The sequence below is a fragment of the Nymphaea colorata genome, chromosome 1 (genome assembly GCF_008831285.2).
Source record: "Nymphaea colorata isolate Beijing-Zhang1983 chromosome 1, ASM883128v2, whole genome shotgun sequence".
NCBI classification, from domain to species: domain Eukaryota; kingdom Viridiplantae; phylum Streptophyta; class Magnoliopsida; order Nymphaeales; family Nymphaeaceae; genus Nymphaea; species Nymphaea colorata.
In genome coordinates, this window is record NC_045138.2 from 29,975,977 (window position 1) to 30,003,698 (window position 27,722).

The 27,722-nt window shown below is 39.9% G+C and overlaps 4 protein-coding genes across 4 annotated transcripts; 2 read left to right on the forward strand and 2 right to left on the reverse strand.

The window, feature by feature from the left end:
* The first annotated feature begins 2,767 nt into the window (after positions 1-2,767).
* On the forward strand, positions 2,768-9,496 carry LOC116255569 (hydroxyphenylpyruvate reductase). Its single transcript, XM_031631441.2, has 2 exons — positions 2,768-3,451; positions 8,721-9,496. Exons 1-2 carry the CDS (start codon positions 3,026-3,028, stop codon positions 9,240-9,242), a joined length of 948 nt encoding a protein of 315 aa, XP_031487301.1. The 5' UTR covers positions 2,768-3,025; the 3' UTR covers positions 9,243-9,496.
* On the forward strand, positions 3,311-10,485 carry LOC116255599 (glyoxylate/hydroxypyruvate/pyruvate reductase 2KGR-like). Its single transcript, XM_031631474.2, has 2 exons — positions 3,311-3,451; positions 9,668-10,485. Exon 2 carries the CDS (start codon positions 9,708-9,710, stop codon positions 10,266-10,268), a length of 561 nt encoding a protein of 186 aa, XP_031487334.1. The 5' UTR covers positions 3,311-3,451; positions 9,668-9,707; the 3' UTR covers positions 10,269-10,485.
* Positions 10,486-16,283: 5,798 nt separating this feature from the next.
* Positions 16,284-17,678, reverse strand: LOC116255610 (dynein light chain 1, cytoplasmic-like). The gene is made up of 2 exons (XM_031631484.2): positions 17,330-17,678; positions 16,284-17,210 (listed from the first exon to the last, which is right to left on the reverse strand). Exons 1-2 carry the CDS (start codon positions 17,465-17,467, stop codon positions 17,067-17,069), a joined length of 282 nt encoding a protein of 93 aa, XP_031487344.1. The 5' UTR covers positions 17,468-17,678; the 3' UTR covers positions 16,284-17,066.
* Positions 17,679-22,769: 5,091 nt separating this feature from the next.
* On the reverse strand, positions 22,770-27,621 carry LOC116255562 (la protein 1). Its single transcript, XM_031631430.2, has 10 exons — positions 27,465-27,621; positions 27,271-27,349; positions 27,021-27,170; positions 26,697-26,839; positions 26,374-26,522; positions 25,778-25,879; positions 25,301-25,688; positions 24,392-24,539; positions 23,769-23,847; positions 22,770-23,162 (listed from the first exon to the last, which is right to left on the reverse strand). Exons 1-10 carry the CDS (start codon positions 27,513-27,515, stop codon positions 23,057-23,059), a joined length of 1,395 nt encoding a protein of 464 aa, XP_031487290.1. The 5' UTR covers positions 27,516-27,621; the 3' UTR covers positions 22,770-23,056.
* Between the last annotated feature and the right edge of the window lie 101 nt (positions 27,622-27,722).

The window sequence follows — 27,722 nt, forward strand, 5'->3', positions numbered from 1 at the left end:
TTGTCAAAACCCTAAAAAAAAAATCAGTTTTTGAAAATAATCCGTCTTCCACGCCTTTTTCTAACCCATTTCACACCTTTTGGCAACTTTAGCGAAACAGTTTTAGAAGTCCATAACGGTGAATTGGATACTTCTTTGAGAGAAAGTGCCATCAATGAGTAAATTAATTTCTTTTCCTTTGAAAAGCCTGTCTTGCAAAGGTAATTAAATTTACTCAGAAACGCTCCAATTGAAAAGCATATTAATTTGTGAGATTTTCTTTTCTTGTAAAATTACTTGTATGGAAATTATCTTTTTATGTTCAAATGTTTCAGATCTGTCTAAAATCATGTTCTGCACTTGATTTGTTTGTCAAGAAAGATACTAGACTCTTCGTTATACATCAAGTTCTTAAGAACGGAAACTGCAAGCGTTTAGTGTTGGACGCGTGTGGAGCCTGAGCATAGGCTTCCTCCTTCTTTGTAGCCTAAGAGTGGTCATAACCATCCTAAGGGGCATAGTATAGCTGGTCGCGCTGGTAAAAGCATGATCATTAATTCAATTCTTGTGGATTCTATTCATCTGAATTGCAAAAAGTGGTAGGCGCTACTCTTGAAATGAATGCTATAATTGTAAGTTTACATAGGTCCCAATGCAACTTTGGACGCCGAGGCAGGAGGAAAGAGGTCAAGCTTTGACCTCTCATCAATGCAATAAGGTTCCTCCTGCTCACCCAAAAAAGATGGCTAATATCCCTTGTATTTATATAAGGTTCTTATTGAAAAGCCATGAATTTTAGAAGACTTAGGTGGTTCTGACACTAAATACATGTCTATAACCCATAAGGAAGGAGTCAAAAAAATTTGGCCAAGAGGCATTGGGTATAAAATCTTGGAAATATGAAGATCTAAGATAGGTGGCCAACCTCCTTGAAAGAGCGACCTGGGCTTCACTTTGAGGTTCATTTAGCTGTCCTACATGAGACTGAGGATATTCACCATTCCATGGCACCTTTGGCTCACTTTGGTTTTTAAGAGCTACCAATATGTAAATGAGAATAATTGTTCAGAAATATCAATATAAAAATAATAAGTTTTTTTTGGTCCATGTGGGTACTTACAGGTAGCCCACACTTACCTCTAACCCTGACAACACACCAACATAAAAAAAAAAAGAAGCAATTTTTGTGAGTCTCTATAAGCAATGAACCACACTTTTTTTTACTGAAGGCATTAATAGACTGAAAGTTGTGGCTTAAAAATGATTGTCCATTTATGTGTCTCATTGAAGGTACTCTGGTTTATAAATCATTTGGTCATGAAAATTCAGCTTGATCATACTTGTCTTGAGGAGGAAATTGTGTTCATATTATGAATTAAAGAATGTACTCATGAGGGTGTCTCATAAGAAGAGCATTGTGTTCTTAGGAACACATGCATGCTATACAAAATACTATCTTGTTATTTTAGCAAACATGGTGTCATAATGCGATTCATAAATTCAAACTTAAATGTAACATGTACTCTGAGGTAAGGATATGGTGTTTTATTTTTTCAAGGAAATATGTTCTAAAGGAATTGGAATCCAAAGCTAAAGGTAGACAAAGGTAAGATCTAATATTTTGATCCGATTCTCCTAATTATGTTATGGCATGCGTTCGAAGACGTTGTCTTTTAATTAAGCTTGATAATCTCCACCAATTGAAAAGTTGAAAAGGGAATAATGGAATTGGAGAACGCTAAATAAGATGAAGATAAATGATAAGGGGCCACAGAGGAGGTCTTATGTTAGAGCCGGAAAATGAGGAAAATGTCATTTGAATGTGAGCCCTCAATTCCTCCTTTTTGGCTGTGCTGGCATCAATGATGGCGACATCTTACCTTTCAATTTAAGTACTGCATTTCACCACTTAAGATATAGAAAAATAACACTTATGTAGTCGAATTAATTACTCACTACATGCCCTTTTACGGACCAGCTATGGTATGTGGAGCTAAGAATATTGGATGGTGAAGCTAAGAATTTTTCATGAGGATTAGACTAATAAAAGAATAGAGTGATCCCAGTCAATGCATGAGAAGGTCATTTAGATTTGATAATATCATGTGAATGGTTGATGAATCTGCTTAAATATTTAAGCAAAATAAAACACTTAAATTATTGGGATTGATTCATGAAATACTCACAAAGTGTTATTAATATCAAATGACTCTAAAAATACACCATGTCCTTGATGATGAATGAGTTAGCTGTCGCCATGGTATCCAAATAAACCAATAAACAACACTAACGTTAAATGCCATAATTATTTTTATGACTCCAACCTCCACCTTTTATTTCTATTTCATATTTTTTATGGGTTTTTTTATTAATAAATTGTTTCAATGACTTTAAGGGGCATATGATAAGCTGGTAGCGATTAGATGCGCCTGAAAGGTTTTAGATTTGATAGATATTGCTCTTATGGACTGTCAAAAAAAAGTAGAGGTAAGATGACTCACTGCCAACCCGACGCTAATACATATTATAAGTGTTTCATTTTGTCGTGTGGCAGATTCTAGTGTCATTTAGCCCAAACGTTACCGTAGATTCATCAAGCGCACAAACTTTCTGCCCTAAATTTTCTTTTCTTCCCACCCCCATTGTCGACTTAGGCCCCAGTATTTTCAGGACAATAATTCATTGTCGAGTATTCAAATCATGTGTATCAGAAAAGCGAGAAAAAGAGAAAATTGAAATCCTGATTTTCTCGATTTGCCAGAGGAGTTGGTGGGTGCCAGAATCGTCAGTGGTTGCGTCACTCCCAACAAACGGGACAAACCTAGACCAGAAAAGCGACTGCCTTCCTGCGCTGTATCTATAAAAAGTTAAAAAAACCATGCAAGTTTGTCCGTTCCCCTCTTCTCCATCTCCATCTCTCCCATTCACTCGTAGTTCATCCATTCCCTCGTGCCCTCATAGTAGGAAGGAGCTGGAGACAGAGTGAGGGCGTTGCTCCGCCTTTTGACATCTTCCTCCTCCTGCCCCACTCCGTTTCCATCCAGAAATGGAGAGCTTGGGGGTTCTGATGATGCACCCAATGATACCTTATCTGCAGGAGGAGCTGGACAAGCGATTCAGACTCTTCAGGTACTACGATGCCGCCAACAAGAAAGAGTTCCTCTCTCTGCATTCTCCTTCCATCAAGGCCGTCGTCGGCAACAGCATAGTTGGTGCCAGCGCCGAGCTCATCGACGCGCTCCCCAACCTGGAGATCGTCTCCACCAACAGCGTAGGTCTGGACAAGGTGGACCTCCGCAAGTGCAGGGAGAGAGGGATCAAGGTTACCAACACCCCCGACGTTCTCACCGACGACGTCGCCGACCTTGCCATCGGTCTTATGATCTGCACCCTCCGCCATATCTGCGCCTCCGACCGGTACGTCAGGAAAGGCCTTTGGAGAGGTTTGGGAGAGTATAAGCTCACCACCAAGGTTGGTACTTTTTGTTCATATCCTCTCATCCTTCCCCTTTCTTCGGTTTGATCCCTCCGACATTTTCTCTTTCGTCTCGGCTTCCAGTTGCTCATTTCTTTTATCCGTCTCTAGTGATTGTACACATTTGTGAGCAGCCTTTTGGTAATGGTGGATAGTTGCTTGGGACCCCTAGGACCCAATGGAGAAGCGGCCTGCCACTTGGCAGACCCATGATTGAATATGAAACAGATAAGAGAGGGAAAATACAAACCTTTATTGGTACAGCAGAATCGTGGAATTTTACGACGTTACCAAATTCTCTTGTGTGGAGAGATTTGAAAATTTTCGTGCTATTGCTTTTACTTCCAAAACCAGAGAAGTGAGTCAGCCGTCCCCTGACTCTTGGTTGATCCCCTGGAACTCTTTGAATCGGAAGGTTATTGGGGAATACTATAACTGAGAACACAGTATGGTCTTAGTCAGGGGTGTGTCAGCTATGCAATTTAGAAATTTAAAATTATAATCTAGAATGGTTGGACCAATTCTGTAAAAGTGTGTACCATAATCTGTAACGATTAAGTACAAAGGTGAGAAGCACCAAGGCAAAGTGTCGTGGGTGCTGTCTACAAAAGTAGGAGTCATAGGTAAAACTTATGATTTCCCTGGGATTGTTAACAAGTATCTAACATATCCTTCAAATGATAGATTTAAACATTTTTAAATTAAAAAAAAAGAGAAAAAAGCTAGAAAAAATGAGGAAAACACATGGTACATGAAAAGGTTATTGTTCACTGAAACATGGAACAGCAATTTCACATTCAAATGAGTATGAGTTTCAACTTCCATAATAGCATGCACATGTTCATGTATAATAGAAAAAGTATGTTCTGAAGAGGGCATGTACATGTTCGGTAGAAATAATAAAAATTTAAGAACGTAAATTATTCCTTATGCTTGAACAGTACCTAATAAATAATCTATAGTTTCTATAACAAACTCATTGAACAAGTCATTGACCATGAAACCTCAAATTTTAATTTTGGAGAGCAGAAATGACCTCCTGGACAAAGAAACCTATTTGACAATGCCTCTCATGATCCAAGTTACCAACTGCGGGTGCGGGGACAAGAACCAGGGCCCTTAAAAGTTTTAGGAAGCAAGAATTGAGCAATGAACTATAAGCAAACCAGAAGCAAATCATGAAGCGAACCAGAGGCTAAGAAAATAGCAGATTAAAAAGCGAGTAGAAGGCAAATATGAAGCCAAAAAAAAAAAGAAGGTAAGAGCTCTTACCTCCAAACTCCAAAGGCTCAAGTCTTAGGCTCTTAGAGTTACACAATCGAAACTAAAATAGGTAACAATGAACATCCGAATCAACAAATCAATAATTTGCAATCTTTCTCTTCCTCTTAGTTCGGAATAGGATTTGGAGGTTGAGGAAGACAACGACATGAAGAAGAAAATGCAGGAGAAGAAAGGTAAAAGGAGAGGAGAAGAAGAAGGAGTGCACTCTCTTCCTTTTTGAAATAGTGTTCTCCATGACGCTTCAGAAGCATCTCCCTTTTCTCTTTACTATGCACACTTCCCAAGCCCCATATACTCTTCTGGTAACCCTGCTTGTCACACTTCATGTTCAGTTTTAGGGAATTTATGTTACTTTAAGCTAAAAAAAAGGATGCATGTTGTCACTGTCTATGTTTTGCAGGTGTAACACAACATACACCTCGTCTCCATACACCAGAACAGTTTTAGGGAAATTATGTAACTTCAAACTAAAAAAATTATGCATGCTATCACTGTTTAATGTTTTGAAGGTGTGGTTGTAACACAACATACACTCGTCACCATAACACGAGATACATGGGCGTATCATAATTACACCTAGTTCAGCATAGTTAAATCCCTGGAACTAGTTTAAGGGCAAAGGCATAGCATAGCAGTTTTTGCGATAGATACAATACATATGGTAGTGTGTACGCTACAATACTTGCAACACTGGGTTGATTGATGCCCTAATATTGAGGAGAATAAGGAATCAGAAAATCGAATATAAAAAATGAAATATGGATGGGTCAAGTAAGTAGAAAAGCCAACCAAGGTGTAGAGTGTCATTTGTGTTTTCACAGTCTATTATTTGCTTCCAATATTATTTGGTTATGGGATATCTTCAGTCCATTCTTGTACTTAGTGCATTAGTTTTATTTGTTACCCCAAGTCAGGAAGCTAGCCTACTGGCCCAAGAAACAGGATGGCTCCAAAACTCTCGATTGTAAGAACCTCTTCAAACAAGCTTTTTCTCGACCACATAGGTTAATACTACTTAATAGCCAGTGGATTGGTGAGTTAACCTGATGCTTGCTCAAAGCTAGGAAATATTTAGGGATTAGTAGTTACCCTTTTATCATCAATCACATACTTTTCTTCCTGGTGTAAAACAAACCAATAAATTGTATATTTAGGGAAAAAGGATTTTATCACAAACAACTGCCATTCCCTTCTAGATTCCTGTTAAACTTGCAATTGCAGTAATCTAAACATGTTTGTACATAGTTTGCTGAGAATATGAAGTATTTTAAAACATCACATATTTATTTTTGCCTAACCATAAAATCTTGTGATTACCCTGGTTGGTGATCATTGGAGAAATCTTGAATATAAGGAATAAAGCATCCCCAAGATTGTACTGATGATAACACTTTCCTATATTCTATCGGTATCAAATGTTCTATGCTCAAAACCTTGGCTGGATACTGGAGGTATTTTTTCCCCTAGACAAGAGGATTAGTGTTTTATTACTATATGAGAAGTGAGAACTGCATTTTGTCATTGAGATCCATATGTTGGAGATGCAAGCCTGCCAAGTTATTGCATTCAGATTGTCAACCCTATGGTCTACATTCCTCTTCATAAGAAAGAGAAGATGGGGAGTGGTCTTTCTTTTCCAATATGTACATTTTGACATGCCTAGGACGAACTCTTATATTCACTGTAATTCCTGCTTTCTTTCATAACTTGTCACAAGAGGAAAGGTGTTCTATGTAACACGCAACAATGAAGTGCTTTAACCAAACATAAAAGAGGGCCCTATTTTTGCAATTTGGAATACTATATGTTCCATAAATTCAGTTCCAAATGGCTGCTAACAGTATTCTTCTTCAAGTTCCTGTACCGAAAAAAAAAGGTACTTGTTGATTGGATGTGTATCTAATAATTGAAGAATCAACAGCCACAAGCCATTTGTGTCTATATATATATATATATATATATATATATATATATATATATATATATATATATATATATATATAGAAAGAGAGAGAGAGAGAGAGGTGGGTTTGCAGCATTGTTATCAGAATAGCCAATTAAAATTGAATCAGCAGCAGACCAATTTAATTCAGTGGCCGACAGACTGTCATAGCTTTCCTTAATTATTTTAAAAACATTTTAAGAAACTTATTAATTATCTTTTTATGTATTTTCCAGTTATTTTCTTCAAAAAAGTATTTTTTACTTGGTGCAAATTCGCAACCGGTTCAGCTGAACCACTGAATCAACAGCTTTGCCAATTTGATTCACAAACAAATTTTTACAACATTGTTATGGTGAGGTTGAGTACGTGCAACACATGCATTGCAGCAAACCATGAATCTTTCACATTTTCTCAGTAATTTAATCATATGATAATGATCAACATGCTTAATTTCCTGGAAATTTCCTAGAAATTGGCTTTTTGATAATTTGAAATTTCGTTGCTAAGAGTGTTCCTAGCTTTTAGGACTCATAGAATTCTTGATTTCATTGGATATAGATAACTCAAGTTTGACAATTTAGAACTCATAGAATTCTTGATTTCATCAGATATGGATAACTCAAGTTTGACCATTAGGTCTTTAGCCATATCAAGTGCATCATTAGGAATTTATGAAAGTTGCAGTAGGTGCTTCAACTTATGAAATGCAGGTATGAAATTTATGGAACCAAATCATCAAATAACTACTAAATTTTAAACAGATGTTCTTTGTACAAGCATAAGTTACATATGAATTGGATGATCGTAGTCTGACTAAAAGGCCCAATGACCTATGATCAATATTACAAAGCATGCAACATATGGAGCTGTTAGCTGCCACCTGCTAACTACCACCCCTTACAAGGTAAATCCCCACAACTGACACACACACACACTGCCCTAACCCTGTTAGAGCAACCCCCTCACCAGAGAAGAAGACCTCAATTCATCGATAACCCTAATGACCCCCACAATTCCCTTATTTATAGTGATCTTCTGGATCAGTCCAATAGACCTGATACAGACCCGATTCCTGATCCGAACCCTAGACTGTAACAGGAGCACACCCATGTTATTGTGTAAGTTTATTCTTTTGTTGACCTCGACCTTAGACGTGCTGCCTAAATCTAATCAGGCAGACTGGGAGATGATCAACAAAGTGCATCCAAACCGACTAGGGTCTAACCTGTTGAAAGGTCTATTGAGGCTTTTTCCTGACTTATAAACTATTTTCTTCCTTGTATTCTGGATATCATGAATGACAGTTCCTCATTAAGAAGAGGTCTGACAAAAATGTCCTCTGCCTTTTCACAATGGATTAGTTCAATAACCTTGATTTATCTCCTAAATCTTGATTATGTGGCATTGATGATGTCATCAGTCTAACATGTGTAGGTGCTTCCATAATAAGTTGATGCAACTACTAGATATTGCAAGTTAGTTACTATTAAGCATCTTTATCAACCTTAATTTAGCACAGAAAGAGGGTGAATTTTCAGTTACTGGTGATCATGTCAGACACTCACTGAGATGGTGAAAGGAGAGGCTCGGCAAATTGTGTAGCCTTTTTCTCATCTGCTAGCTGTGGCACTTACATGGAAACTGTTGATTTAATCAAGGCCCCAGATAGAACTATAGTTTGTACAAGAGCTACATGAACATTTGTCAAGTTAGGTGTTTTACAGAACTCTTTAGCATGAGTGCTTTCATTTTGTGAGAGTTGTCTGAACTGGGAAACTGAACTATTTTGGTTTCTTCAGAATATTGAACTTATCTTTGTGAAAATGGTAACTGCAATTCCTTTTTTACCTTTTCTTTCATGGTATTCATCTGAGTAGTACTGTCACTTGATTGGGGATCATCCGATCTTCTAGTTTTGCTAATGGATGGCTAGGGTCTGCATCAATGATTTGGGACTGTTTTCTTTAGTTATTCATGGTATAGAGCTCATCATGGTAATAAGTTTCACATTATCATATATTTCCTTTATTCCTGCAGTTCAGTGGTAAAACAATTGGCATAGTTGGGCTTGGACGAATTGGATTGGCAATTGCCAAGAGAGCTGAAGCATTTGATTGTCCTGTTAGTTATTTTTCAAGATCCCAAAAGTCAGATGTCAAATATAAATACTATTCAGATGTCGTAGATCTTGCAGCGAACTGTGACATCCTTGTTTTAGCATGTCCCCTGACAGAAGAAACTTATCATATAGCCAACCAAGTGGTACTTGATGCACTGGGTCCAAAAGGTGTATTAATAAACATTGGACGGGGGCCACTGGTTGATGAGCCTGAGTTAGTTAAGGCCCTACTCGAGAAACGGGTAGGTGGCGCGGGGCTTGACGTGTTTGAAGATGAGCCCGTGGTGCCCGAGGAACTGTTTGAACTGGATAATGTTGTACTCTTGCCACATGTGGGCAGTGCCACTGTTGAAACCCGGATAGACATGGCTGATGTAGTGGTAAAGAATTTGGAGGCACATGCATTGGGAAAGCCATTGATAACTCCAGTTTGTTTGTGAAAAGGACAAACCTTTATGTGCTATGAGGTCACTGTGGTCATTGTTTCGAGTTCTCTAGTTAACATTTTATCAATGTTCCAGACTTTAAGTAAATAAATCAAGCTAGTATGGCCTTCACTACAATCTGCATAAGATTCTTTTAGATACTTGGACTGCTACATTATTCATATGGACATGTCCTATACAAAAAGGAATGATATCCAAGTAGACATAGAAATTATGTAATTGTGTTTGGTTGAACTACATTGTTTTTCCATGTGTCTTGTCCTATTCTTGGACTGTTCGCTAGCAATCTGGATTTATTTGAAACCTGTTGAGCATGATGACTGTACTTGCAATGGAAAAATGCATATGTAAGCAACAGAAGCTCAGATTGCTTGTTCAGTTCTTAAACTCTTTTTTGACCTTCATAGTTGATTATGCAGCATCCGGTGCTAATGTGCATTATTGAGACAATATAGACATATGCGTACTGCATGGCTTATCCGTACTGCATGGCCTTTGCAGTTCAGTGGAAAAACAGTTGGCATTGTGGGACTTGGTCGAATTGGGATGGCCATTGCCAAGAGAAGTGAGGCTTTTGGCTGCACCGTTATTTACCATTCACGATCAGAAAACCCAGGTGCAAACTACAGGTTTTACTCAAATTTAGTAGATCTTGCTGCTGACAGTGACATTCTGGTACTAGCATGCCCCTTAACTGATGAAACTCATCACATTGTAAACATGACCGTCATAAATGCATTGGGTCCAGATGGAGTTCTTGTGAACATTGGTCGTGGCTCTCTTGTTGATGAGCCAGAATTAGTCAAGGCGTTATTAGATAAGAGACTTGGTGGCGCTGGACTTGATGTATTTGAATGGGAGCCTGAACCACCTAAAGAACTGCTTGATCTGGACAATGTCGTGCTGTTGCCACATGTTGGAAGTTCAACTGTGGAAACTGCAAAGGACATGGCCGACTTGGTGGTGAAAAATCTGGAGGCTTATGCAATGGGAAGGCCTTTGTTGACGCCAGTGCTATAGTAATGAGCAACCGTGAACTTTGGAAGGTATCCGATCGTTTACTTTCTCATAACAACAATCTTTTTGTTTGTCCTCAATTTGATATTTCATTGGATGACACGTCATTTCATGAACAAAATTCTGGTTTCTTTTATATTTAGTTGCAAGATCCTTCAATTCCTAACAATTTGATATTGGCTTCACCTTGTAATCAATCCTTTTGAGGTTGTTCTTTTTCTTCTTTTTGTCAAAAAGGCGAGTCAAACTCGTAGGCAGATGAAAAAGGGTACATCTGTATTACCGTATCTTCTCTACTCCAGTCTAAGCAAGCTTGCCCAAACTCCTCTCCATACATAAATTTGAGAAGTGACTACACTTGACTCAGACAAGTGGAATTTGCACAATTTTCCTACCAGCACCAACTGAATATTGCCGCAGAGGTCTCTGCTTTCAAGCACTTATATCATTTGGCTATATTTTCGTTCACATTTCAACCTGACCCTTTTTATTTCTTTCCTATTTACCGAAATGGTATCTAACAAGCAGGGCACTCTTCTGACTCTTGAGGCCTCCCTGATGGTGAAACCAACAAAATTGTTCTGCATTAAGAATGTGAAAAAATCGTCAACAGGAGTTTAATCTGCCTATTTAGCGTTTAAATTATTTTGGTTCTTCACAATCAATTAAAATCTCCATGTCAATCTCCTAGACATATAGCCAATTCTAATTCAGCATTAAGCATTAATGCATAACAGGGGTGTAAATGGGTCGGACTCCTATCAGCTGAATACATTGCAAATCAGATGCTGATGGGCTGATAACGTTTAAAATATACAAAATTTTAGAAATTAATCTTTTTAAAGTTAAATTATTGACCAACACCTTTTTCTAAGGGGCGATGTAGCCTTGTAGTATTTGACTGTCTGATCTAGCTTTATTTTGTTCATTTTCTGCTTCCTTATATGCTTGCAGTATAAGAAGTGACTGCACTGGGAGAACTCTCTCTCTCTCTCTCTCTCTCTCTCTCTCTACAACACCAACCCCCCACCCCCGCCCCCCAAAAGTACAAGATAAAGATGGAGAGGTGCAAGTGAATGATACGCAGCTTGCAGATAACTCAAGAACAGGCGAGCAAATAAATGAAGTGCTCCCCACAAGACCCTAATTTGCACCTCTCCAGAAAGTATAATCCTTTGTTTTTGGCAGCTTGTTCCCTCATCCCATCAATGGATTGGAATCTGGGAACAAGTTTTTGTTGGCTGCTAGCCTCGCAGGATTAACATGCACATCTTCTCTATAATTATTTGTATTTCTTCATTTTCCACGTTCTCGACGATTGGCATGGAACATATTCAATTCTAGCACGTAAAGCTTCCGTCCATGAATCAATGGATGTCCCTTCCAACATGACTCAGAATTGAAGTCATCGACATCCAATTGGGGAAGAATTTTTAATTCATGTACAGACGGCAGCTCAGAAAAGTTGCTGCCTTTAATGTGCCAACCTTTGTTTTGCCTTAATAAAAGTTTTATGGGCTATCTGTACTCATTTCCTAGGGGCTAGCCAATGAACTCTTGTATGATAGAGCCCCTTTCTTGTGAATCAGAAAAATAATGCAACCCTGTCTACAAGACCCAAGTACGTGAAATTTTAATGTTCTAAGATGTTTTTCTTGACTTTTGTAGTTGATCGGATAACTATCATCGTTTGGGTCATCAGTAGCTAATATATAGAAATGTAAAAAGTTTTGAAACCCGTATACGTATGCTGAACATTATCAACCGTGTCCATCAAATTCATTTGTTCAGATTTAATAGCAACAACTTAAGCCTTCTCAAGCAAGAGACTTGAAATATATTGAATAGTAAGTTGCTTGCATGTTGCCTTGAGCATAAGCTTTTAACGATTCCAATGCTTTTGAAATTCAGCAATTTGAGAAGAGCAAAGAATATCCTTCATGTAAGGTCTACGGTGGGTATGCCTTTTCTCTCATACGAGTAGATGCTTATACTATTCTCAGGAATCAGATGGCTGCCAGTATGTTATATAAAGTATTAAATACTTAATGAGACAAGAAATAGGTCAAGTTGTTTGATTATTCCGATAGTTCGTTGTTAAAACTTACTTATATTTCAATTATATATATGTATAACTATGCCATCATTCATCAATTCTTTCGCCATTACAAAAGAAGAACAAGAAAAGGCACCCAGAGGCTTTACCGCTACTCCCAGAGCGTTAAGATCGGAGTTTTCTTTCATACTTATTAAAGAAAATGAAAGAACTCCTTCCAAGTAGTGGATCTGAATCAGAAATTCATATTCTTGGGACCTGCTTTGACCCCTCCCCATTTAACGCTTTCAAAATTAATAAAATGGTGGCACCTTTCTCTCTGAATGGCACCTGTATGTGCACGTTGTGATCTTTATCCAGAGGGGGATGCCTTTTCCACGTAGACAAAAGTGTTACATCTACGTGTCGCTGGAGATAACAATCTTCAACCCTATCTCTTTGTCATTATCTTAGCACTCATCTTTTTCTTTACTTTTAGTATTCGAATCCCATTTTCACCCCGAACCTGTCAGTTTTTTACTGCAGCTCATGTTAAGAAAGAAAAATGACTTGGAATTTATTACAAATAATTGGACATAGGGAATTACGTTCAATAATATTTACTGGAAAGTTTATTTTTCTTTTCCAGAATTGGTCTGCTTCTCTCGCTTCCTGGAATCTCATAACAGTTTACATGATAATTGATCGGGCACTTGTTATCTGTCCTGTTCATACTATTTTTATTGCTGGTAATTGTACATGTATTACTGGAAGACATTATAGATCTAAATTATGGTTCTGCCGATCTGGTACTCTCGGCTTTTTCGCAGTAATGGTGGTTAAGGTGCATCCTTGGTTTACCAGTTATGTGTAGTACACTTATTTTCTGGAGCGGAAGATATCCATCCCCAACGGACAGCTGAAGCTTCAACTCAACTCGTTGTAGCCATGTGATATAGAGGTTGCTTTTGGTGACTCGGGTTGTCATTCCCGTTGTACTTCAACTTATAAATGTTTTGATTTACAAAAAAACTCGATGTCTCCGAAGAGACTAGAAACTACTTGTCTCTGTTACAAAAAGATGTTGTTAGAGAGCCCAAGCAAGAGAATTAGTTTCACTTTGGACATGGTAATTGCATCATATCCAAATGTCAAATTTCCTTATGTGTTTGATATATGAGTAAAGCTGATCGAACTGCGTAGAGAATTTAGCTCCAAGTGTTTGCAAAGAATGGTAGCGGCCATGCTGAGATTTGTTTAGACCAATTTGGGTACCTTTTTCATCGGTTGTGTAGAGATCATATCAAATGTACCCACTGCCAAATGTGCTTAACTGGATAGTTCCAAGTTGGAATTCGAATCAGATCCGAATGAAGGAAAAGTCGGACACTATCTGAATCTGATTCCTAAATCTGCAACCAAATCTGATCCAAAATCTGCCTTTGACGGTCGTGCCAATGCATCCACATTTTATTCCCCATTTGTTGATAATTGAATTTCCAAAAGTTGAATTCGTTATGGAATGGGCATATAATGCTGAAGGTCATATTCGTAATCCTATCTGATTGGCGGTCATTTCGCTAATAAAGTGGCTAGCTCGGGCATCCACTGGCATCCTTACAGTTGGTCTATATGTTATTCAGAAAAGGTCTAAGTGATTCAGATAGACATAATCTAAATAGATTAAGGAACAGATAAGGACCAAACCTGGTGCAGCCAAAGGAAAATCCTAAAGCTATATCCTGACCATTTACTTCTCCATCTTCCAACTTTACAAATATGTTTCTTATTACATGTTCGTTAAAAAACATGGTGTCAAACTATTAAAAAACACTTCCATTTGATTGCAGGATGAGAAGTATGGCTTTTCTCTTGGTTTGTTTCTTCTGCGACTCTGATAGCATGTATGAAAATGTAAATCTGATTGAGAATGGAATGAGTTGTCGATATCGACATCATCCTGATGTTTTATTACTTAACTTATTTAAATGTAACAGTACACACAGAAAACAATATACGACAGATGCAAGGGAAACTACAGTTTCCAAGATATATAAGATCTGCTGAGTGTGATGAGTTCTAGCGTGGCCCCAACTGTGGAGGTTATCAATATCTTCTGCATGCTAACTGTAGGTTTGTCTTGTATGCCCTGCTATGGTTGATGCACTGCAGATGGAAATGAATGGAATCTCCAGTACATCTGAAAACGCATCTTTAAATATGCAGATTACTTTTGAACGGCAAATTCAATCAAGAAATCACAAGAACTGTGTGTTTGAGATTTTTCTCAAGACAGTACAATATGACTGGCCCTAAGAATTAACCATTATCCACATTTCGATGTAATAAAAAACAACAGCTGTATCTATGATTCTTGACAGAGAACTCGGCAGCTGCACTTGTTTTTGTGTCGCAAAGTCATCATAAATTCTCGACAACACTAAGTTCCCAATACCAACGAAAGAATCATACATACAAGTGCATTTGCCTTTTCCGTGCTTTCAGTTTCCTTGGCCACTTTCATGCTGGCCTTAGGCAGATTTTACGTAGATTATGCCAAGAAATATAAAAGACATGCCTTAAGAATGCAGGTCATTCACTTTTAGCCTGAAGGTCTCCAATCTAACCCTTAACTAAGTGAAAGGAACTCTTGGTGGCAGCACAGTTGTTTGCATTAGGACCACCAAGGAAGAGGCTGGGGCCAAGCTTTTAAAGAGTTCACTGCTAAAGCAAAATATACATATGAGAAATGGAAGCATCAGCAATGTTCCTGTCCACTTTCTCAAGGAATCCATCCACGTTCTGAAATGGTGGCAGAGACGGTAGGTGGGACAACTACCTCAGCCTTGGGTCACAATGGCATTGATGACAGATGTGACACAGTATCTTATCTTTAAAAGGACAGTAAATGGCTACATGAATGAAGCAAAAAGGACACAGTGATCGACACGGTGACGCACACCGAAGTCATCCCTGGTGATTTCCCACCTCCCCTCCATGGTTTTCATGAAAATCACTTGGTTTCCTTGATAGGACAATAGGAGATTCTGTCCCGCCTTCTTACTTCAGACCGTGAAGGGCAAGTTAGCTCGTAATTTGCTGCTTTTCACATCTGAGATCACGCATCACTTATTCCTTTGATTGAGTTTGCTGCAAGTTGTGATGCATAATCCTGTCACAGAAATCCCCAGCCAAGATCGTCTTCGAGTGCAATACACCATTTTTTCATGAAAAGTTTCTGCTTAATTTAGTCTTCAATGCACTCGTATTCAGCTAACCCATGTGATGCTGGTTTGTGACACTTCAATGTTTCATTGCATTTAGGAAAGTAAATGGATGAATTTCTGGTTCCGATTTCAACCTGACTTCTTATGTACTTAAGTTCCTGAACCCAATTTATGTGTGTGTGTGTGTGAGAGAGAGAGAGAGAGAGTATGCGTGTTGAGAAGTGAGAATCCTGCCAATTTCTTTAGACCCAAATTATTTGCTTTCCTACTAGTGTTTGTGTATAGTAGAGAGAAAGAAAGAGAGAGCCTACTTGAGCCAGCTTGATCTCAAGAGTGGATTGAGTCGTTATAGTGGTATCAAGAGAAATCTTCTTTAGGTACAAAGTATAAAATTGCATTATGCTTTATATGGCAGGATTCTCACTTCTCAACTCTCTCTCTCATGTGTCCTGAACGGCATAGCACAAACGGGTTAGAGTTGGGGACATAGCAGCCATGGAGGAGGTGAGTCCACCATGTGCAAGTTGAAGGGTTCCTACCAGTTATTGACACAGCCCTAGCTCTTACTCACACTGATTTCTCTCTCCCTCTCTCTCTCTCTCTCTCTTATAGATAAAGTAGCCAACGTGGAACAAACATGACCTCTCTCTCTCTCTGTGCCAGCCACATCCGGCTACAGTAAAAAAGGTTCTTGCCCAATGTGTGGAACCAACGAACATGTGTTCCATGCGTAGCGTTCCACTACTCGTACCCAGCAACCAAACCGACAATTCTTTATTAAAAAAAGTTGCCTTGCCTCAGAGGGTGAGTTGGTCCTACACCCTTTTGATCTACACATGGTCGTCCACTCGGCCTCAATAATGTAATTCGTCTCTGCAGTTGATCGTTACATGAACTGACGTTTTGTCACAGGGCCTTTCTCCGAATACCTACCTGCGGCTGTATTTGAATCCAGTCCGCCGGAACTTTGCATGAAACCTGCTAAATCAATCCCTGATTCACTAAATTCCGGCTGCCTGTCGGGCGATAATTGGGCAATGCTTGAGAAAAAGGTATATGGCCTGAGTTGCAGATATGATGATACATGGTTAGTAACACAGATCGAAAAGAATACACAGCATGGGGAAGGTTTGGTCTTGACAATTGGCATCACAGTCTGTTTGGCCACGAACGAGGAAGGTAGTCAGTGAAGAATCTGTGCATGTATTTCTGCTTAATCTCTCATCCATGGCTTGGAAACCAAATTCTTTCTGAACAGAAACCTTGAGGAACAACACCCAAATGACTGATCATAGCTCCCCCTAAGTCAGGATATGGTAGAAACAGCACAATGTGCCAATCATCTCGCAGCAAAGTGCACACATCAACTCTTATTACAAAAGTGCACACAGGGTACAGACTACAGACCGGAGGGGGGGAGAGAGAGAGAGGGGGCAAAATTTACAGAGAGATCAGATTGTACAAAGTTCACAAGATACCCCAACACAGGGGACACCATTTTGCTCCTTCCGGGACATGGATTTTAACTTTTGCAATAAGTCACTTAGGAGCTCCTTTGAAAACCAAGAAGTTCAGCGTCTCCACGCAGAAGTAAATAAAAGTGCCCTCCGAATGAGTGAAGAAGCAACCGAAGTTGTATCCCACAACACACTGCCATCCACACCCATAGATTGCATCGAATTCCTGCAATCCCCACAAAGAGAGGTTGAAGGACAGATAATGAATAATAAAAATAACCAAAATCTTAGCCCTTTGAGAAGCTTTATAGAGAAGAAAAGAATAAACAGAAGGAAAAGACTTGCCCTTTTTATGTGGGCAGCGATGTTTTTACAGTCCAAGACGTCATATAGATCAAGAGCACGAGATGCAGAGGTCATGGCGTGAACCTGCATCTTCGCTGGCATGTCCGTATCTTGGACCAAAGCCTTCCCTTCCAACATTTTGGTACAGCTTAGCCAGGCAGAAAGGAAGAAGACGATCACGGATTTTGTTCTTCCCTTTCCTACCTCGGATCCGATTGAGGAAAAGTTGAGTTCTTTCGTGGGGTCTTCTTCCTCTTAAGGAAAGCAGGCCTCAGAAGTTCGCTGGTCTTATGGGGAAGGAGATAGAATTTACATGGTATCTCAGAGCTTAGGATATTGAAGTAAGCTCTTAACCTTTCTGCTATTTATAGTTTCCCCGATGCCCCCTTCCCTTCTCTCTCTCTCTCTCTCTGTGAAAATTGAAAGCTACCAAAAATCCTAATAATTCGAAATTTGGAAGATAAATACGCTGAGACAGCGGTGGGTCAGAAAATAAATGCAGGACGAATTTTGGCCATTTTCCTGGCAAAAGATTGCACTTTTCCGACTTCTTACAAGGTGGGTCCGTCTATGAGCAGCCGACGCAAGGGAAGAACTCAATTACTGAAGTATCCTCGACGCAGCCATTGTTTATAATGAACACCCAGAACAGTTGGAGAAGGAAAACCACAAGAAGCCAACTCCCCACGTCTCTGTAATTCAGTAGCTAGCTTTTTCCAATCGAGAAAAGTCAGTCAAGCCATAGAGTTAGGAGAACAAGAGAAGCACGCTTTCCTTCTTCAACCGAGCTTGTGAACGATGTTTTCTGCAGACCAAATGTGTGGAAAATGTACTGTGGAATTTGAACAGATCTCTGGTGACTTTTCTGACCTTGAAGATGTCGACTCTGGCTGTCTTACATTATGATATCTGATAAGAACAAGTTTCTTTAGGTGGTCCTTAGTGCCTTTTTCATAATTATTGGAGTATGCAGTCGCTGTTATGTTAACGTCCATCAAATTGACTATAATAGGCTAATTAATCACCAATTACAGACAATAGGTTTCCTTCATATGGTTATGCTGCCATGAAGCTTCTTGAATATCTCAATCTGTAATTTTTGGAAGGAAAAATAAACTGTATTTTGTATCGAAGAACCAAGACTGCCGCATCTCAAACACAGACCTATACAGTCATAAATTTTAACGTATGTGAAAAACCTGACAAGGAAGAACAAGATACCAGTTATCTCTTGGTATTTTCAACCAAGTTCAGATGAGGCAATCAGTATGGAAGTGATCAATGCTGACATTTGTAAATTGTACATACCAAGTGTCCTCCTTGAGAAATATTTTCTTGCTTCTGCTATTACATGGCACTTTGAACTGGATAACGATTTTATAGGGCCGGTTGCTTTTAACCTTCTAGGATGGAAATTTCCAAAAGTTCTTCTGCAATTTAGAAGTTGGAAAATGAGCGGCTTATTTATTACCACTGGCAATGGAAACACATCAGGTGCAACCTAACGGCGGACAGAACTTTTGTGTCACATTCACAATATACAACTTGAAAATTTTAAATATATTTGAAATTCTAGCAGTCTGAATGTGCGTGCACTCAATAGCGAAGCTAGAAAATTTGGGTTGAGGGGCACTAATCCAAAAGCTTTCATACCTTAAACTTTAAAGAGCAGTTATTTATTTAAAGCAGCTAATATTTGAAGGCCTCTACGTGAAAGTAAAAAAAAAAAAAATTAAAATTGTGAGACTGGTGTGGGTACCTGCTAACATGTGGCCAGCCACTAGATCCACCCTTGAAATTTATTACTATCTGTAAACGGGGGGTATTATTAAGGATAAAAAGTTGATCCAGTGAAAATTTTGCAGGTTGATTATAACTTCTTATAAATATAACTGAGTCGACTGATATAAAAGTTCATCATCAAATTTTTGAGGTAATGATTTTCAATCACACATTTTTTTTGTCCTCTTTTCTTGTCTCATACGATGCAATCAATATAGACAAACTCACGGACAAATGTGTATAAATAATGCAAAAGCACTCATGGTCCCCATGAAATTCTTAGAAAAGATTAATAATGGCTACCTCTGAAAAAAGAATTTCTTGTTCTGCTTTTGGGTGGAGGAACAAACAATTTTTAAATGATGAGGAACCCTTCAAAGGCTTAGTGAGAAGAGAAACCGCTGGTGGCGAATCCTGATCGCCGCCATGAGAAAGCTTAGGCTGAAGAACAGCTGAGTTGAGGCTTGATCTAGGATTTCAAACTCCAGGCGGCAGGCACTTTACATTCCCCTCTCGCCACTGATCGCCGCCATGAGAAAGCTCAGGCTCAAGAACGGCTGAGTTGAGGCTTGAGCTAGGATTTCAAACTCAAGGCACTTTACATTCCCCTCTTGCCACTGCCCACTACATGTGGTGGCTTATTACAAAGAAGAAATGGATGCATGTACCCTGACCCACTGAGCTTGACTTGGTGCGGTCGAGCCATTGTAGGAGTTGTCAGATATTTATTCGGAATAGGCTTTAGTGGGGTCATCAGTCATGGAGAATGGGCCAAAAGCGCCTGCTGAATTCGCATTCGAGTCGTCGTCCACCGGTTGGCTGCTTTCGCGAATTTACTAATTTTTTTTCTTTTTTTTTTCTTTTTTTCCATCTTATTTGACGGGCAATTCGTAGTCAGACAAATCTTTTTTATCAATTTAATTTATATCAAAAAACCCAGAAAATATTTTACCTCCTTTTCTATTTAGAAGTCTTTAAATAGTTGTTGTGGTTGCCTTTTACCGATAAATTTTTAACTTTTGATTATATATATATATATATATATATATAATAGGCGTAACGAGCACGCTCGTGGACGTATGTCACGAGCGTTCGCTCGTTACGCCCTAACCGTCCGATTGGAGATGCCAATCGGACGGTCCCCCGATGGCGTTTCCAATCGGACGCGGGAAACGGGTCCCCCGATTACGCGCCCTTTCTCTCTCTCTCTCTTCTGCCCTCCCGCTCCGTTCCGCCCTCGTGCCGGTGGCTTCTTCCTGCCGACTGACCCCACCCGTCTGCCGTCGACTCCACGCCGGCGTCGCCGTCGCCGGAATGGGAACGGACCGCCGCTGGTCGCCCTTTCACCTTTGACGCTCGCTCTCTCTTCTGCCCTCCCGCTCCGTTCCACCCTCACGCTGGTGGCTTCTTCCCGCCGACCGACCCCGCCCGTCCGCCGTCGACTACGCTGGCGTCGTCGTTGCCATCGCCGGGATCGGAACGGACCGCCGTTGGTCTCCCTTTCACCCTCGACGCTCTCTCTCTTCTGCCCTTCCGCTCCACTCCGCCTTCACGCCGGTGGCTTCTTCACGTCGACCGACCCCGCCAGTCCGCCATCGACTCAACACCAGCGTTGCCGTTGCCGTCGCCGGAAACAGACCGGCCTGCACGCTGTCGGAGATGTAGCCGAACATACAGAATGAGAGAATGCGCAGAGGGTATACCTGCGCAGAAGAGAGAGGAAGTCGAGACCGGCGGTGGTCCATTCCACTTCCGGCGACGGCGATGCCGGCCCGGCGTCGACGACGGACTGGCGGGGTCGGTCGATGGGAAGAAGCCACCGGCATGAGGGCGGAAAGGAGCAGGGGGCAGAAGAGAGAGAACGTCGAGGGTGAAAGGCGGACCCGCGGCGGTTTATTACGATTCCGGCGACGGCGACGCCGGTATGGAGTTACGGCGGACGGGTAGGGTCGGTCGGCGGGAAGAAGCCACTGGCGTGGAGCGGAAGGACAGAAAAGAGTAAGAGGGTCAAAGGGGGGGGGGCGTAATCGGGGGACCCCTTTCACGCGTCCGATTGACGTTCAATTTATATCTTGTAATAAATCGCATGTTTGTAATAATTTTTAACGAATATAGGATCGAAGGTCCGACTTAGCGTGGACCCTGTGATGTTGGAGTAGCTTCAATCCAAAATCTCACACAATGGATCTCATATTACACTTGTGTGAGATTTAAGATCCATGATTGAACAACCAGCAATGGTCCATTAGGTCTTTTCCACTTATTCAAATTTAAGATCATCAAAATTTGAAATCCTTGGATTTAACATCACACTTTGCAGACAATTTACCAATGCAAAAGTAACATGTAGATCCCAAGTATGAATTTTAATCTAACCTAGGATCTTTAGTATGAATTATATATTTAGTTTGGATCTTTTGTCACATCAACAAACGCATGCCATATCAAATTTGTGCATAGAAAATCTAATGAAAGAGGTCCCCTTATAGGGTTGCACCATGCAATTTCATTGTTTATGGGTAAAACCACAATTGCGAGTATGTAGTGATTGATTTATATGATTTATGTCTCTTTGAAACTGTAAATGAGCTTCTAGATCCAACATGCCTTTAATTAAAAAAAAAAGCTAAAACGAGATATATAATGATGTAAACTTGTCATCACTTTCCATTCAGTGTGTTGTGCATGTGACAGAGAGAGACAGAGAAAGGAATAAGAAGAAGAAGAAAACGTCTGCGGTCATCAATCTTGTGCAAGTACAACGCGATGCCAAAAGAGTAGTGGAGACGGCAAAAGAAAAAAGAAATATGGAAGCAAAGAATGTACATACTTGAAATATAATCCGACCCAAGTTCAAATTTAAATTTTGAACCTGATTATAGTTCACTAGCAAAATTCAGATCCAATCACTGAAAGAATTCAGATTTACTGAATCCAATGGATATCGGCTCCAACAGACACGTGACTCTGATTAGAAGCAAACAAATTCAGATTAGGTTTCGCGTCTTGGATGTCCAAATCAGACTCGAAGACTGATTAAGTGTTACGTGATTAGATCAGTATCAAAATTAGAATCAGGTCCAGTAAATGAATTCAACGTTTGCTCAATCGGATTGACAGAAGACCCAACAGACAACTAAATCTGATAAAATTAAGAAACTACATATTGCATAACCAAATCAGACTACAAGACCAACTTCTGACTAGTCATACTCGATTAGTTGAATTTGGGAACAGATACAATGTATCTGACTTTTACTTCCACGGAAATTAATATGTTCATCAACAAATTGGCAATGAGAAAGGCAAACCGCAATTTTACACCAAGATATTCTTGTAAAGTTGGGTTATGCCTCCTGGAGTTGGGAAATGCTTTTAGGGTTTTTCTCCAGGGCCAAGACTGGGTTTCCATATGCCTTTTTTCCCAAAAAAAACAAAACAAAACAAAACAAAAACATTAATGCTAAGAAAACCAGAAAATGAAAAATATATATACATATAATATAGTAGCATGCACCTCTTGCATGGGCAGATTTAACGCATCCAGAAAAACGTACAGAAAGGAGTACCATGTTCTCACTCACCATATCGATCTTGGTTCAGATAATGTTGCGTCTGCTCCGGTTAACCTTAAACAAGGTCAAAAACAATGATGGGGTGACTGAACAAATTACATGTATGCGTTATTAATCAATTCCACGATTCACAATGGGGATGAGACAAGTAGAAAAATTCATACCAAAATCTTCTTTGCTTATATGCAAAGACTACCGTTGTTTGCATTTTGATGTATCATGTATACGATTCAAATAGGCAATTAGAATAACTGATCCTGCCAAAAACAGTAATTGGCGCCACTCAAAATTATATGGACAGTTTTGTGTCCCGTGAGCTGAAACGCGGAGGTGCATCCCCAAGTTTCTTCCCAGCATTCACACATTGAAATCAGCCTTCCACTTTTAGAACTTTGCTTGGTCTTTCATTCGAGCCCTTCCCATCTCTAGATCGGCGGTTCTTGTGTTCAAACCGTCTTCCCCTGGCATGCCTGCCTCTGATCATATCAATGTAAATCTTATGTGAGTATAGTAATCAGACAGTTAAAAACAACTTGAACGGGCCCCCTTAACAAAATATGCATATGTAAAGGCTCCCACGACAAAATATTGCTAACAGTAAAACATAATCTTGTCCAACAGAGTTCCAAATAGTAAGCACCATGATGCTTCACGCCCCAAAATTTGCATTTGTTTAATAGCTTCAAAGTCAAATATATATTAGAACATAATGTAATCCCAACGATGTTCCAACAATAACCGCATTCTGTATCTTTCATCACTAAAATCATTTTAGTGAGCAGAAAGAGTTGAGAAAAAGAAAAGGAATGTGTTAGCAACATAATGATCGACAACATGGGCAGTGAGAAGAGAAGAATGCTGAAAAGCAAATGGGGTCTTGCAGAAAAAAGTGATTTGCAACTTTCTGGCTACACAGATTATAGAACATCTTGAATCAGTCAAAAAAACAGATGAAATATCTAATAATACAAGCAAAAATACATTGTAATAGCACACGCAGGTGTATATGCAGTGACATGCGGATGCATCTGAAGGCATGCTTATGTGCTACTTCCTCATACAGTTCATGTGCAAGCACACACCTTCCCCAGTCGCCTTTAGTCTCACGTACTTTATCTTGACTTTCACGTAGTTTTTTCCAGTATTCTCTCTCTGCATCACCTGTAAATAAATCAAATACAATATTAGTAGGTTTGTTGAAGAAACAGCGAATATTATCTTCCTGTCATGACAAACATGATCAAGTTGCTGTCCTTTTTACCCCTCATTGTCAATGACATCAGAATCCAGTTATTCCAATTCCGCCAGCAAGAGAGTTTAGAGACAAGATTTAGAATATTTGCATGCACATTTTACATGAGTGTATAAATGTGGGGAGCATATAGAAAAACATTGTCGGCAAATGTCATACAAAAATGTGGAGAACATCTAAAACAAGCATCAATTGCAAAGGCCATCAACTCAAATAATTGGGTGCCAACAAAGACAAGATGCTTGGACAATTAAAAAGGTTACATGAGCATTGCCTTCAACTGCAACATAGAAAAAGCTGACACAGAGCAAAATGAAACATAATACTATCAAAAGCAAAGAGACAACCTCATGCATTCTATCCAACATAAAGAGATAAGAAAAAGCCAAAAAGGTTGTGCACCACATGATGTATGATTCTATTCAACAGGAGACGAGAAGAAAAGTTGTATACCAGTTACTGCTTCCAAGGTAGCAACATAACTTTTGACAGTTAAACCACCACTCTCAGAAAGGACAGCTGCAGCACGAGCCTTTTGAGCCCCTTCGGCTGCTTCAAAACGAACATAACCTGATTCTGCACCTTTAGTGAAGTCCACATACTGTGCACAAGCAAAGCAATCATGAATGGCATAAGCAAGCATATCCCAAAGAAAACAGAAAATGACATAAGCATACCATCAAGCCTGTTTTTTTTTCCTTTTTTACTAAATGCACATAAAATATGGTACAGAAGTCACGTATATGGTTAAACATGGTATTGTGGAAAAGTGAACGTTGTTCGATAAATATGATTCTCCAACTTTAATATCCATGTTAAGAAAAGCTCTCTCTAATGAATGAAGGAATATAGGACTTGACCTGACAGTGCATAAAAGAAACACAAGAAGAGACCGCAAAGGGAACAGCATTAAGGTACTGAAAGACAGCAGGCTGCATAGTGACTTCAGACAACTGTGGAACTAAGCTTAGACAAAATGCACCAGCACTAAGTTGTGAGAATGAAGAAATAAATATACTGGAATCCAGAAACTTGAAAAGACAAATACCAAAAACAATGAGGCTCGCTAGACCACCCTTACTGCCTCACTGATCTCAGCACCTTAATTCTTGAATTTTTTTCATTTTTCAAACAGCATGGAAATCAAGGTTTAGGACTGGCAAAAGATCAGAAGGAGAAACATCCCCTCAGCAACAAGAAACTGAAGCTAGTTGAAGGTCAATAAATCAAGGAGCCTTCAGATGTGCGCCTAAGCCTCCCACTGCATGTGCATGTACTTGTCTGGTGTGCATAGATCCACTTGCATGTTTGCATGCATTTTGATGGTCATGAGGCCATCAGGCAGTGCAGAGACTAACATACCTTCACTGTTCCAAATTTCTGCAACACATTCTTTATATCCTCCCGAAAGATCATGTCCTTATTTTCCTCCTTGACTTGGTCTAGAGCGTTCTCCATTTTCCCGTTTTTGCATTCTTCATCACTTGATTGCTCAAGTTCCAACGATTTTACTGCTTTATCAACTGAAGCTTTCTCCTCATTTCCAGCACCTTCTTCCTCTTGTATTGGGGCTACCTCAGGCTTATCTTCAGTTTTTTGAATGTTTTCATCAGTTTCTTCTCCCTTGGATGTGCTAACCATTGGAACCAACTCAGCATCCACATTTTTCTCCAAAGCATTTGCCTCACATGGTCTTTTCAGTGTGAATGAAACAATTAAGCCTTTGGGATAGCTTGTCTCCTCAAGCTGCCTACAGCACAAGAGTATTGAAGCAATAGTGGTAATCAGTAATGCACCCTATAAACACAAAGGAAACCCAAAAATGGTAGACAATCCTACTTTTCATGTCCATGAAGTCCATTTTTTGCATATTGGTATTCAGATGAGCGGACCTTCCCAAGTTCCTCAGACAGCAATTTTCTTTCGTTATCATAATCCTTCCTGAATTTTTGACATTGAACTAAAAGGTTAACATGGCAGAACAAATTTTTGTGCCAACTTATATCATCAATACAAGCTGATAAATAAAGTGAAGAGTTTGCCATCCGTGTGTTTAAATTAAAGTCCAGAGCTTAGCCCAGGGGCGGAGACAAGTGGGGGGTGGCCAGCTCACCACCCACTACTTCAGATTTTGGGGGGGGGGGGGGGGGGGGTGCGGGGGGACTCTTTTTAGAAATTTTTCATTTGGCCCCTGTGAAAATTTTGGAAAACATAACAGATGCTTGTCAAAACTTTCTTGGTCCCCCAAGAAAGAAACCCTGGCTCCGCTGCTATGCCATCAGTTCCTTTCTTTTGGCTCCACCACTATGCCATCATTTCTCACAACCTGGGTAAATTTAGTTGCTGTTTGGAGTCTGAACGTTTGGCATTCACCAAAACTCAAATAAATGTCACGACAAATCAGAAAGATTGCTACAGGACTAAGAAAAGCTTACTTTGGTTTCAGCTCCAGCTCTGCTCCTGCGTAAACCAAGCTTCGCTTCAAAACATCATTTGCCAACTCCTCTGTTGAGAATTCAACCAGCGCGTATCCACTAAAAAATTTATTTGCTGCCACATGACGAGGTAGCCTCACGCTATTCACCTGTATAATGACAGTACAAGATGGCTTACTAATGAAGCCTTACAACCAAACCTAAGTCATAAAAACAGAGAAATTGGAATACTAGATTGAACATTGTTTCATGGAAAAATCTAATGGGAGCAACAGAACTTAAATTTTACTTTTTCATACTAGAAACAACTAGCCTCAAGTTACCTTCCCGTATTCATTGAAGAAAGACTCCACATCCTCACGCTTGACATCATAAGGAAATGGTGTTGCAGCAATGGTCCTTACATCCACTTGCTCTATCACCTCTTCCGGCTTCAGTAATTTGCTACTCCTACCGACCCTCTTTCCTGTTGACAGAAACCAACAATTACAATGTACACAAAAGCAAACCCTTGAAATAGTGGCCCAAACATTCTTACGTTTAACAAACTTCAGGCAGAAAACCAGTTAGGAAAGATAAGAAGGGAACTTCAGCTACCATTGTCAGTAGAGATAATCAACAGAATCGAAGGGGAAGCGAAAACATACCATCTTCTGAAACCTTGAGGGAAGAAGATTCCCTCAGGGTCTCCGCAACCGCCAAAATCGTATCAAGAGGAACGTTTTCCTGCCCGACCTCGCCTAAACCGAGATGACTTCGCATCCGAGAGAATGTGCAAATCAGGGCCAAACTCACGACTAATCGACACGGTCAAGATCATCAAAAACGAGATTCTCAACGAAATTGTCAAAAAAGCCCAAACCAACAACATGAAGCAGAAGGAAAGGGAAAGGATACGTCCATCTTCGCTGTCTTCAATCGTTTGCCTCAGAAACTTGTCGCGAGGGAGATTGCTGTCGCAAAAGTAGAACTCGACCTACAGGGGGAGCAAACATTCGGTTTCTGAATCTCTACTCGTTTGATCCCAAGAGATTGAAACGAAGTGGCAGAAAATTCCAGGAGAAGGGGATGCAAAGAAGGGAGCGACTTACCTGACGGAGGACCTTCTTCGCCGTCTCTTCATCTAAAGAGGCCGGTGCCATTGTTATCGTCTGGGCTGCGTTACGGTTCAAATTCGAAGCCTCCTGGGTTTAGGGTTTTAGCGGCTGCCGAAGAGAACAACGCTATTTGTACTTGTAACGTAACAGTAGACCGCATATTTATTGAAATTCGAATAGGCTCGTCTCAGACTCTCAGTTCTTATTGAACCCAAAATGGCAAAAAAAGAGAGAAAGAGATCACTTGAAATA

Coding starts and splice junctions, on each gene's coding strand:
- LOC116255569 (XM_031631441.2), top strand. CDS start 3,026: ATGGAGAGCTTGGGGGTTCTGATGATGCACCCAATGATACCTTATCTG. Junction 3,452..8,720: donor AGTATAAGCTCACCACCAAG/GTTGGTACTTTT, acceptor TTATTCCTGCAG/TTCAGTGGTAAAACAATTGG.
- LOC116255599 (XM_031631474.2), top strand. CDS start 9,708: ATGCGTACTGCATGGCTTATCCGTACTGCATGGCCTTTGCAGTTCAGT.
- LOC116255610 (XM_031631484.2), bottom strand. CDS start 17,467: ATGTTGGAAGGGAAGGCTTTGGTCCAAGATACGGACATGCCAGCGAAG. Junction 17,211..17,329: donor TCGCTGCCCACATAAAAAGG/GCAAGTCTTTTC, acceptor TGGGGATTGCAG/GAATTCGATGCAATCTATGG.
- LOC116255562 (XM_031631430.2), bottom strand. CDS start 27,515: ATGGCACCGGCCTCTTTAGATGAAGAGACGGCGAAGAAGGTCCTCCGT. Junction 27,171..27,270: donor TGAAGACAGCGAAGATGGAC/GTATCCTTTCCC, acceptor CGTGTCGATTAG/TCGTGAGTTTGGCCCTGATT. Junction 26,523..26,696: donor TCTTCAATGAATACGGGAAG/GTAACTTGAGGC, acceptor GTCATTATACAG/GTGAATAGCGTGAGGCTACC.